The sequence below is a fragment of the Cherax quadricarinatus genome, chromosome 39 (assembly GCF_038502225.1).
Source record: "Cherax quadricarinatus isolate ZL_2023a chromosome 39, ASM3850222v1, whole genome shotgun sequence".
Lineage (NCBI taxonomy): Eukaryota > Metazoa > Arthropoda > Malacostraca > Decapoda > Parastacidae > Cherax > Cherax quadricarinatus.
This window is the reverse complement of record NC_091330.1, coordinates 14631924-14645750: the sequence shown is the minus strand read 5'-3', so window position 1 is coordinate 14645750 and position 13827 is coordinate 14631924. Positions and strand designations below refer to the sequence as shown.

Sequence of the window (13827 nt, the reverse complement as noted above, 5' to 3'; positions counted from 1 at the left end):
CTCTAAATGACAAAACCACCTCAACAACCCCTCTTCAGCCCTCTGACTAATACTTTTATTAACTCCACACCTTCTCCTAATTTCCACACACTGAATTCTCTGCATAATATTTACATTACACATTGCCCTTAGACAGGACATCTCCACTGCCTCCAGCATCCTCCTTGCTGCAGCATTTACAACCCAAGCTTCACACCCATATAAGAGTGTTGGTGCCACTATACTTTCATACATTCCCTTCTTTGCCTCCATGGATATCATTTTTTGTCTCCACAAGTACCTCAATGCACCACTCACCTTGTTTCCTTCATCAATTCTATGATTAACCTCAACCTTCATAAACCCATCTGCTGACACGTCAACTCCCATACATCTGAAAACAATCACATCTTCCATGCTCCCTCTCTCCAATGTGATAATCAGTTTTTCTTTATCTAAATCATTTGATATCCTCATCACCTTACTTTTATACATGTTCACTTTCAACTTTCTACCTTTACACACACTCCCAAACTCATTCACTAACCTTTGCAACTTTTCTTTAGAATCTCCCATAAGCACAGTATCATCAGCAAAAAGTAACTGTGTCAACTCCCATTTTGTACCTGATTCCCTATAATTTAATCCCACCCCTCTCCTGAACACCCTAGCATTTTTTTCTTTCACAACCCCATCTATAAATATATTAAACCACCATGGTGACATTACACATCCCTGTCTAAGACCTACTTTTACAGGGAAGTATCTCCCTCTCTCCTATACACCCTAACCTGAGCTTCACTATCCTCATAAAAACTCTTTACAGCATTTAGTAACTTACTACCTACTCCATACACTTGTAACATCTGCCACATTGCTCCCCTATCCACTCTATCATATGTCTTTTCTAAATCCATAAATGCAATGAAAACTTCCTACCTTTATCTAAATATTGTTCACATATGTGCTTTAATGTAAACACTTGATCTACACATCCCCTACCCACTCTAAAGCCTCCTTGCTCATCTGCAATCCTACTCTCTGTCTTACCTCTAATTCTTTCAATAATAACCCTACCATACACTTTACCTGGTATACTCAGTAAACTTTTTTTTTTTTTTAACAAACAGGCCGTATCCCACCAAGGCAGGGTGGCCCAAAAAGAAAAACGCAAGTTTCTCTTTTTAAATTTAGTAATTTATACAAGAGAAGGGGTTACTAGCCCCTTGCCCTCGGCATTTCAGTCGCCTCTTACGACAAGCATGGCTTACGGAGAAGAATTCTGTTCCACTTCCCCATGGAGATAAGAGGAAATAAACAAGAACAAGAACTAGAAAGAAAATAGAAGAAAACCCAGAGGGGTGTGTATATATATGCTTGTACATGTACGTGTAGTGTGACCTATGTATAAGTAGAAGTAGCAAGACGTACCTGAAATCTTGCATGTTTATGAGACAGAAAAAAGGACACCAGCAATCCTACCATCATGTAAAACAATCACAGGTTTTTGTTTTACTCAGTAAACTTATTCCCCTATAATATTTACAATCTCTTTTGTCCCCCTTCCCTTTATATAAAGGAACTATATCCCAAACCCCTCCTTTAGAGTGCAGGCACTGTATTCCCACCTCCAGGACTCAAGTCTGGTTCAAGTATGCACTGTTGGTTACAGGGAAATTCATTATTATGCACAGCATTGTGAGTAGATCTAAACTCAAAGTAAAACTGAATGAAAAAGGTTTTACAGAGTTTCAGTTTTATCTGTAAGGAAGGTGATGTTAATACAGTAAGGTTTCTTAAAAAAATAATATTTATGATAGGTAGCTATAACAACATAATGTGGCATATTTGTAGAATATAACGTAAATGATTAAAAGTTGTTATACAATACAGCTAAAATAAGATAAGCATTTGTGTGGTATACAAGCTTTAACTTTACATACATAAGTAATTATTCAACAATACACAAATTACACACACTGAGTAAACTATACACTGTATGGGTAATGTGGGTAACTCAATGTGTGCTATTTGACTGTATTACCCATACAATGTACAGTTCACTCAATAGGGAATTAGAAAAAAAGGTCAGACTTAAAAATAGAACAAATACAGAATTCTTACTACAGATCAGGGCTTATGAAATGAGAAGTGATAATCGTGTGATATCAATTAATCTTATAATTGGGCTTGCAAGTTACTGAAATGAGTTACAGAGCTGTGTGACTTGTGCTATATTCCTAGTCGAGAATGTGATCCTTACAAAGATCATGGGGGGGACCTTCAGCAATTTAGATTTAAGAAAAAGAAAGTGAAAAATTAGAATAGTTTCTTACTTTCTACAAAGAGCTCCAACACCTTCTAAAGGTTGTAATGCTCCTGTGGATGACTCTCCTTGAACCAAGAAAAGAACGGCTGGCCTGTGTTTTAATAATGCTGACTCAAGCTCATTCAGACTACAGACATCACCTGGAGGTTTCTTTATCAGGCGCACATCAGCATCTTTTGTAAGAGATAGCATAATTTTTCTTTAGTTATAATTGGTTTCAAATTTAAAAAGGAAAATAGAAAAATCAAATAAACCAAGTAGTAAAATAATACTTTGACATAATACTGCTTTAAAAATGCAACAAAAAGATTAAAGAAACAATCAGCATAATGCAGCATAGAAGCAACCAAAGAGTGCAACTGCATATGAATGAAGTCTCCACTCACCATGTCTGCGAGCCATGTCAGCAGCACGTTCACCCCATATACCATTCTGTGCAATCAGAATGACATCATTGGGTTCCAAAAGATTACACATGGTTGCCTCCATTCCAGCATGTCCTGTCCCACTCACACAACACACAACTTCAGCAGTAGTTTGAAAAATATACTTTAGGCCTTCTTTTACTTCATCCATTACCTGAAAAAGAGTAAAATTAAATTAAACCCATTGTAGACAACTGCCCAAAATACACCACATGCTAGTGGTTTTCTTTTGTGCTTAACAATATTTTATTACATATAACCTACATTATCTGTATACTGCAGAAGAGAAATAAAATATTTTTATTTGTATGCAGTTGTGTTGTAATCAGAATCTGGTAATACATATCTAATATTAAATCAAACAAATAATGCTCATGTACAGTATAAAAAAAATACACATCACCTATGAAAACAATGAAAACAAAACTAGGGTAAAAGGCTGTAGGCAAGGATCCAAAGGTAAAGTAACTGCTTAGTATATATAAGCCAATTATTTCAGAGAAACCAAGCCAGAAAAAAAAAAATTCACTCATTCACTTATTATCTAACCCCAATAGGACATAAGGTATGGCAGATCAGCTAAGTCAGACAATACATTAAACTATCACAGAGCAATTGGGATTCCCACCTCATGACTTCTGCATGGCCAGATAACTGATGTTTTCCTTGGAGTCAGACAACTTATTTTAACTGAACTGGGGGTTCCCTCAAAATAAAAAAAATAGGTCACTAACTACAGTGATGCAGAAAGGATAAAGGAGACATGTAAAAATATGTTACTTGGATAGGAGGATGGTAAAAACAATACTCAATAAACAACTTGGTTGGTGTGAATTACAGCCTCTCCTCACTTAGCGACATCCTCGTTTACTGACACCTCGGACTTACGACGGGTTCTCTGACCACTCTTTATACTTCAATAATTTACATTAGAGCTGATTTTCTCTATTCTGTTTATTTCAATATACAATACACTACTGTATAAACATTTAAAAATATTCCATAAATGGTGCAAAGGTGACATTAAAACAATATCAAAGATGGTTGACACAAACCCACTACCATTATAGTATGTTCCTCACTTAGCGATGAATTCATTTAACAATATGGTCTTAGGAACGGAACTCTGTCGTTAAGTGAGGAGAGGCTGTATTCCTAGAAGTGTTGACAACTATGCACCAATTTTCCAGGTATCAATAGGAGATTTACATATTGATATAGCCAATGCATGCATAAAATGGCTAATTACTACTTATGTTATAAAATTAAAGAGCTTTAAACAAATTAATTTTTATTATCCAAATTTACATTTGGAAAGGAAACTGGTAACTATTACAGTGTTAGAGCAGCATGGAATATGAATGCATGTAAATACTTCTGGGTAATTCCTCAGTGAAGTTATAGATATTAACAGCTAAATCATTATTATTTTGTTCCATGCTGTCCTTCAGTAAAAAGAACTGGACGAGACAGTTTCGTTAACTGGGTACCAAGACAAACTTTCAATCTGACATAGGACTGCCAATGAAGTTGTGTTCTGTAGGTTGATTGCTAGCACACTCGGCTCACACACTGAGGTCCAGGGGTCAATCCCCGGTATGGGTGAAAAATATTAGGACGTGTTTCCTTAACCCTTTGACTGTTTTCGACGTGTAAATACGTCTTACGAGCCAATGTTTCTGACGTATATATACTCAATAATTCTAGCGGCTTCAAATCAAGTGGGAGAAAGCTGGTAGGCCCACATGTGAGAGAATGGGTCTGTGTGGTCAGTGTGCACCACATAAAAAAAATCCTGCAGCACACATTGCGTAATGAGAAAAAAAAACTCTGATCGTTTTTTTGGAATAAAACGCCGACTTTGAGGTGTATTTTCGTATAGTATTTATCATTGTATTCGCGTTTTCATGGTCTTAGGTGATAAAATGGAAAACATATTACAGAAATAGAGATGATTTTCATTACTTTTACGATGAAAACGACCTTGAAACTAAGCTCAAAGTAGCGAAAATGTTCGATTTTTACCAATGTTGAAGAGTAAATAAATCACACCACACGTCCAATACACGTCAACTAGGGAGTCTAATATTCTTTCACTAGTGCACTGATATTATTTATACCATTTTTACAATAATGCAGTCGTCTGCATAACAGTAAATTTTGTATTTTTTTGTATGAATAAAAAATCAAAATAGAAAGCAATAATAATATAAGAGGGGCCTAGAGATGTGACTAATGAACAGAGCATATGTTATTTTAGTGCCACGAATGTCTACCTTGTTTATTCTGGACCCTATTTTGAAATTGGCATCTTTTTTATTTTGCGTGAAATTGGCCAAATTGCCAATTTCTGACCACCATATTGGGTAGTCCAAATTAGTAAATGGGAGGTTTCTTGTACTCAGCTGATAGATAAAATGGAGTTCTAAAGAAATAGCTATGAGTTTGGTCAACTGGAACAATGGAATTGGCTGAAAATTGGGCTCAAAGTCGGCGAAATCGCCGATACGCATATGTCGCCGAGACCGCTAACTTCGCGGGACCATAATTCCACGAGTTTTCGACCAAATTTCGAACTTTTGGTGTCATTACCATCGGGAAAAGATTCTCTATCATTTCATAAGAAAAAATAATTTTTTTTTTTCAAAAATTGAGCGACATAGAATGACAGTTTCAGAGAGGGGCCTGAAACAGTCAAAGGGTTAAGACACCTGCTGCCCATGCTCACCTATCGGTAAAAAATAAATACCTAGGTGTTAGTCGACTGGTGTGGGTCGTATCCTGGATACAAAAGTGATCTAATTTTCCCGAAATGTTCTGCATAAGAAGGGGATTTGTATATGATAGCATGTCACTGATATCAGCTAGGCCTGTATACCTTGTATATGTACTTGTAGAAATAAAGATTATTATCATTATTATTAGTAGTATACAAACAAGTTAAAATACCCATATCTGAAAAAAAAATTTATTAGTTAATAGTGGCACTTTTCCCGAGTTATTAATCAGGAGTAAAACTGTATGGACAATAAGCTTGATGATGACTATTTGACAAACCAATCTAATGCAAAATTTATTTGCAACAATAGAAAAAAATTAGCTACAACAGTGATTATAGTATATATAATTTCTTTTTAACCATCCCAAAGAAAAAAAGACGAACCTGAGTAAATTCTGGATGTAGATGACCTAGCATTGGCTTCATCATGGCATTATGAACGCGCAGAGGCATATTGACTGGACCAGGACCCATCAACAGTTTGGTGGGAACATTTATGGGATGTTCCAGACATTTTGGCTTAGGCACCTCCATCCTATGGAACAAAAGATTACTTTATTTATTAGAGAAAAGGTAATTGATAAGCTACATAATATTAGAAAATTAAGTTTACTTGAAAACAATCCTGAATGTACAGTATGGCAATTACTGTAATGACAGACAATAGATAACAGTAAGTTAACATTATTAAGTAAGTTTATTCAGGTACAGGTACACATAAATACAGTTACATAAATTATCATACATAGTAGCATATGTGTAGATTACCCAGGATAACCAAAAAAAAAGTTTGACAAAGTAACTTATTTCCAATGATAGTTTACTATTTATGGCATTTTATTGAGAAGACATTCTGTCTACTAGGGACTATTAATACAATAGTACCTGAAGGTTGAAACTATCTTAATATCATAAAACAATATATTGTGTCTTATTAACATATCTGATAGATATTATCTATCAGTATCTATAGATATTACCCACAGGATGGGTATGGGGTGCATAATAAACATATTAAACTAACTGATAGATATTAGGAACTGCAGCATATGAAGTGTCCACAAAGTCCTTTTTAGATGTAGAATTAATAAATAATTATATATATATATATATATATATATATATATATATATATATATATATATATATATATTTTTCAACAAGTCGGCCGTCTCCCACCGAGGCAGGGTGACCCAAAAAAGAAAGAAAATCCCCAAAAAGAAAATACTTTCATCATCATTCAACACTTTCACCACACTCGCACATTATCACTGTTTTTGCAGAGGTGCTCAGAATACAACAGTCTAGAAGCATACACATATAAAGATACACAACATATCCCTCCAAACTGCCAATATCCCAAACCCCTCCTTTAAAGTGCAGGCATTGTACTTCCCATTTCCAGGACTCAAGTCCGACTATATGAAAATAACCGGTTTCCCTGAATCCCTTCACTAAATATTACCCTGCTCACACTCCAACAGATCGTCAGGTCCCAAGTACCATTCGTCTCCATTCACTCCTATCTGGGTGAAAAACTCATCATAGAAAACAAGGAACACAGGGCAGCCAGCTTCCTCTTTCAGAGACTCAGTGTTGCAATCCAGAGGGGAAATGCTTGCATCATTGTGGGCTCTCACCCCACCGCCAGGGAGCTGGACAAAGTATTCGAGATGTAGCTCTGAGATGCTATCTATGTTGTTCTACTCCCTATTGTATTTTTGTCTATGTATTTTGTCTTTAAATAAAGTCTACATAGAATACAGGACATAGGGGGTGGTAGGAGAAAACAATATTCAAAGACCTCCATGGAGAACCTTACGTTTTCCCTGAAGTAAGTTTATTCTTTTCTCTGAGGATGAGGGTCCCCAGCCCAGTTCCAGAGGTGGTACCTCCCTATATTTTTCTTATTTCCCCCCAACAACTACAAACAGTCACACTGGGATGGCCCAATAGTGGAGAATATAGACTCAAGTATGCTTCAGGGTCTGTCAAGGAAGTATAGAGCCCACCTCCTGGCAGTGAGAGGTCCTCATGCAGGGGACTTTCTCTTGGCTGTTTCCAACTCCAGCCTTAGCACACACCTCAACCCACAGACCATCTACATTGGTGATGCCCTTTGACTTGCTGCCCCTACGCTTGCCAAACACAGGTGTATTTGCGGCAGTGAAACTGCAGACCGATTCGGGTACCATGGTCTTGCGTGTCGTAAATCCAAGGGAAAGATTGCAAGACATGAAGAGGTTAATAACATTATCAAGAGGAGCCTCACAACAGCCAGATGCCCAGCAATAAGGGAGTCACCCCAACTATGCAGATCTGATGGGAGCCCAAAGCATCCAGGTGGTATCACCCTTCAAGCCTGGACATATGGCAAGCAAGTGGTGTGAGACTACACATGTGCATCTACCTTGGCTGATACCTATCTCCAATACACCAGGGAGGAAGGAGGGGCAGCTGCCAGCTTCTGGGAGTCCCAAAAGTAGAGAAAATACAGAGAACTTGCCCATCATTATATGTTTGTTCCCATAGGCTCAGAGACCCCTGGCTCATGGGAAAAGAGTGCATCTAAGTTCCTCAAGGAACTAGGCAAAAGACTCAACAGGGTAACTAGGGATGCCATGGCAGCTAGTTATCTGTTCCAGCGACTCAGCTCTGCTGTTCAGAGGGGTAATGCCTGCTGTATTTTGGGCACGCACCATAGCTCTGAGGAGCTGGATGAGATTTTCGCAATATAATCAGTGACAAACACGTAACAATATGTACTAGACATGCATCTCTCACACCTCATGTACTGTGTATGCCATCTTCACATCAACAATATACCCCTTAAATCTTTTGTACCATATTATGTAATAAAATATACCTATTGGTAAAAAAAAAATGGTGTGTGCTAGAGCAGTGTTGTTAATATATATATATATATATATATATATATATATATATATATATATATATATATATATATATATATATATATATATATATATATATATAATATTAATTACGTGCCCCATTAATGAAACATCTTGAAAACTGATTGTAATCATGAAAGCTATTGTCACAACATCACTGAGTTGGTAAAACATTGTTGTCATATAGTAATAAAAAAGAATAAGTGATATATACCTGAGGAGAGGAGACGCAGTTCCACCCGCAGCTGCTCTTGTTGTCGCTGCCACCACCTGCCTCCCAACACCTCGTATACATCTCGTACATAACATTATGCGCTACGTTTCACCCCCTAAAAATATATACACAAGAATAAAGAACACTAAATCCTGCATACTAATGCTCACTAATGATCCATCAATTCAGAAATCAGCTAAAGATTTCTTTTTTTTTTTATTTCGATTGTGCGTCTGGCAGCTATTTATAAAATTTTGGCTGATTTAAGATGACTCTAGCAAAATTTTTGTGTAATTTTCCTTAGCTTGTGTGCAGTCATGTGTCTGTACCCAGTAAAAACACATACACGAATTAGGTCTCGAGATACTCCCCAGACAGGGAGCCAAGGCCGGGTCACCACTCTTGGAAAAGACCCGGGCCGGGACAGTACCGGCGAATAAATAAAAAATAAATACACGAATTAGTTAAATATGTTTATTAGAGCTATATGGATAACAAAAAGGCACAATACCGTGACTGGAACGATACACAAATAACCCGCATGGCTTGACTGTTATATAAAATTATAATTTCTGAGTTTTGCGAGATAAAAATGCAAATATTCTAATTATGAACATGTGTGAAAAATATTATGTGAGCAAATTACCTGGATGAGGTTTACAGGGCATTACCTGAATTATTACGTGCAAATAATTTGGGTGAGATACGTGGGACTTTAGTCACAGCAGGACACTGAACTGTTACTCCCTCGATGCCCACTTCCTCATCACTCTCACAAAGAGCTAGACCTGACATTAAATTAACAATTGCAATACTAAAACCAGCTACTCTAGTAAATTAAAGTTGTGGACTGTGTGTGATTTGGCTTGCTGGGTACACAAAATATAATTGGTATTACCACTTACCATTTAATTACTGTAATGGATCACACCACAACACCTGCCTAAAATGTAGACCTTACATTGGCCAGCTAGAAATCTAAATGCAAGGACTAATGGTGTACTTCCCTATTCTTCTGCCATCCACACATAATTCTTGAGGTCCCGCAAATTTCCTGTCCCAACTGACCTTCGAGAACACCCGATCACATTGCACAACGAGGTCCAATGTTCACATATTAAATTCAATATGGCGTCTCTGTCCGCATCACTCTCCAGATCTTCCACATCCCCTTTCACTTAAAATTTCTCGAAGGGTCCAAATAGCATCACATTTTATTATATAATTATTATATTATTCATTTATATGTTTTACATTTAGGAAATTATGTAAAAAATTTCCACATAATGTATCTTCTTGTTAAGCTTCATCTTTGTCTTCTAACAGTTATTATTATTATTATTATTATTATTATTATTATTATTATTATTATTATTATTATTATTATTATTATTATTTTATTAACACACTGGCCGATTCCCACCAAGGCAGGGTGGCCCAAAAAAGAAAAATTTTCACCATCATTCACTCCATCACTGTCTTGCCAGAAGGGTGCTTTACACTACAGTTTTTAAACTGCAACATTAACACCCCTCCTTCAGAGTGCAGGCACTGTACTTCCCATCTCCAGGACTCAAGTCCGGCCTGCCGGTTTCCCTGAATCCCTTCATAAATGTTGCTTTGCTCACACTCCAACAGCACGTCAAGTATTAAAAACCATTTGTCTCCATTCACTCCTATCAAACACGCTCACGCATGCCCGCTGGAAGTCCAAGCCCCTCGCACACAAAACCTCCTTTACCCCCTCCCTCCAACCTTTCCTAGGCCGACCCCTACCCCGCCTTCCTTCCACTACAGACTGATACACTCTTGAAGTCATTCTGTTTCGTTCCATTCTCTCTACATGTCCAAACCACCTCAACAACCCTTCCTCAGCCCTCTGGACAACAGTTTTAGCAATCCTGCACCTCCTCCTAACTTCCAAACTACGAATTCTCTGCATTATATTCACACCACACATTGCCCTCAGACAAAACATCTCCACTGCCTCCAGCCTTCTCCTCGTTGCAACATTCATCACCCATGCTTCACACCCATATAAGAGCGTTGGTAAAACTATACTCTCATACATTCCCCTCTTTGCCTCCAAGGACAAAGTTGTTTGTCTCCACAGACTCCTAAGTGCACCACTCACCCTTTTCCCCTCATCAATTCTATGATTCACCTCATCTTTCATAGACCCATCTGCTGACACGTCCACTCCCAAATATCTGAATACATTCACCTCCTCTATACTCTCTCCCTCCAATCTGATATCCAATCTTTCATCACCTAATCTTTTTGTTATCCTCATAACCTTACTCTTTCCTGTATTTTTTAATTTTCTTCTTTTACATACCCTACCAAATTCGTCCACCAACCTCTGCAACTGCTCTTCAGACTCTCCCAAGAGCACAGTGTCATCAGCAAAGAGCAACTGTGACAACTCTCACTTTATGTGTGATTCTTTATCTTTTAACTGCACGCCTCTTGCCAAGACCCTCGCATTTACTTCTCTTACAGTCCCATCTATAAATATATTAAACAACCACGGTGACATCACACATCCTTGTCTAAGGCCTACTTTTACTGGGAAATAATCTCCCTCTTTCCTACTTACTCTAACTTGAGCTTCACTATCCTCGTAAAAACTCTTCACTGCTGTCAGTAACCTACCTCCTATACCAAACACCTGCAACATCTTCCACATTGCCCCCCTATCCACCCTGTCATACGCCTTTTCCAAATCCATAAATGTCACAAAAACCTCTTTAGCCTTATCTAAATACTGTTCACTTATAAGTTTCACTGTAAACACCCAGTCCACACACAAAGCAGTGTAGCAGCACACTGTGGTTGTTCCCACTACGTAACTATCATACAACATAGTGGAAACATCCGTCTCCAGGGCCAGATTAAGAAGTCTCCGGGCCCTAGGCTATTCAGATTGGGGGGGCCCCTTTGAGTTACGGGTAAGCGAAGCGACCCCTTCCAGCTTGGGGGTGGGGGGGGGGATCGGTGTGAGCCTGTTTAAGGTCTAATTAAATACATTCTGGCTATTTAAATTAAATTTAATAGGGAAAATACATCAAGACAACCAAAACCATTTACCAACAGCCATTATAACTATCTTATTAAATCATGCATTTTAAAGAGAATAAACTCAAGACAGCATAGTATTACTAGATTAGGCTATTAAAGCCTACCTATTATTTTCAGCATAACCACTACAGCACTATTATTCCCTTTATAAATCACTGACCATTATTGTTATCATTGCATCATGCATAAGACTATCAAATCATATAAACTCAAGAAAGTAAAGAATTGTTTATATTCACAGGCACTTCTTAAATAAACTTTTTTCTGGATTTCATATTGGCAAAATCATCAATTATATTCTGAAAATTAATATTTCTTGTTAGATCAGACTCAATGGTCAACAAGGCTAGGTTACACAATTTGTCTTGGCTCATTGTTGAACGGAGCTGGTTTTTCACTCTTTTCAAAACAGAAAATGAACGTTCTCCTTCACAGTTAGTAGCTGGAAGTGTTAGGTAAAGGCGATACACTATGTCAACATTAGGGAAGGTTTCTGAGATACCTGCATTTCTTAAATGTTTCAAAGCAGCTGAGGGCGCACATTTTTCAGGTGGAGCTTTAATCTGATTCATATACCCAGAAAAATGAACTATTTCTTCAACAAATGTGTCCTGAACATCTGCTGAAAGGTGTTGTTGCAACTTTAATGCAGCTTCTCTCAATTCTGCATCTGGCATAGTAATTTTGAACAGAAATCCAAACTTGTCATTGAGATTCTGGTAGATTTCTTTTCTTTTCACCAATTCTGTAATCAGTGAATCCAGAATGACGAAGTATTTCATTATTTATTTTTGTTTTGATTAATTTTTAAAAATCAATTTTACTCTCCAAACACTTGAACTTTTTAGGTAGGGACCCCTTTGCACTTGCACCATGTGCGCAGTCTTGGATGAGCCCCTGAACCCCTTGGACCGTGGGGCCCTAGGCAAATGCCTAATTTGCCTATTTCTTGTTAGATCAGACTCAATGGTCAACAAGGCTAGGTTACACAATTTGTCTTGGCTCATTGTTGAACGGAGCTGGTTTTTCACTCTTTTCAAAACAGAAAATGAACGTTCTCCTTCACAGTTAGTAGCTGGCGATACACTATGTCAACATTAGGGAAGGTTTCTGAGATACCTGCATTTCTTAAATGTTTCAAAGCAGCTGAGGGCGCACATTTTTCAGGTGGAGCTTTAATCTGATTCATATACCCAGAAAAATGAACTATTTCTTCAACAAATGTGTCCTGAACATCTGCTGAAAGGTGTTGTTGCAACTTTAATGCAGCTTCTCTCAATTCTGCATCTGGCATAGTAATTTTGAACAGAAATCCAAACTTGTCATTGAGATTCTGGTAGATTTCTTTTCTTTTCACCAATTCTGTAATCAGTGAATCCAGAATGACGAAGTATTTCATTATTTATTTTTGTTTTGATTAATTTTTAAAAATCAATTTTACTCTCCAAACACTTGAACTTTTTAGGTAGGGACCCCTTTGCACTTGCACCATGTGCGCAGTCTTGGATGAGCCCCTGAACCCCTTGGACCGTGGGGCCCTAGGCAAATGCCTAATTTGCCTATGCGGTAATCCGGCCCTGTCCGTCTCCACTATGTTATATGAAACATCTGTTTCCACTGTATAACTATCATAAAATAGTGTAGCAGCAGACTGTGGGTGTTGCCACTGTGTAACTATTAAATAGAATAATACAGCAACACACTGCTGGTGTTCCTACTTTGTAACTAATCACACTGAATAGTGTAACAGCACACTACGGATGTTCCCACGAATTAACTAATAGAGAATACTGTAGCAGTACATTATAGTATATTACGTCAATCACATATTTGTTATAGTTGACGTGGTGGTAATGTAGAAGAGTAAGACACAGTCACTCGACCTATCTACAACTAAATTTCAGACCCCAATGGAAATACGTCACTTGCCTGACTTCTTTTTTTTTGTAGGTGAGGGTTATCCTAGGTAATTCACACATATGTTACTATGCATGATAGTTTGAGTAACTGTATCATGTATTTCTGTACCTAAGTAAAGTTACTAACATGAACTGACCGAGGAGAGAAGACAGGTAGTAACTTCTGGCAAGATGAAGACAATCTAC

The 13827-nt window shown here is 37.6% G+C and overlaps 1 protein-coding gene across 3 annotated transcripts in view; it reads right to left on the bottom strand.

Moving 5' to 3' along the window:
- Agxt (Alanine-glyoxylate aminotransferase) overlaps positions 1-13827 on the bottom strand; it is a 25377-nt gene extending 11550 nt beyond the window's left edge. The window contains exons 1-5 of one of the 3 annotated variants that reach the window (XM_070092433.1): positions 13779-13827; positions 8642-8756; positions 5897-6047; positions 2695-2887; positions 2316-2481 (exon numbers count right to left, since the gene is read on the bottom strand). In XM_070092433.1, coding sequence (XP_069948534.1) covers positions 2316-2481; positions 2695-2887; positions 5897-6047; positions 8642-8736 — 605 coding nt within the window. In that variant the 5' untranslated portion in view covers positions 8737-8756; positions 13779-13827. Of the gene's footprint in view, positions 1-2315; positions 2482-2694; positions 2888-5896; positions 6048-8641; positions 8757-13768 lie in introns of all 3 variants that reach the window. The other 2 variants (XM_070092431.1, XM_070092432.1) reach the window with 2 other exon arrangements.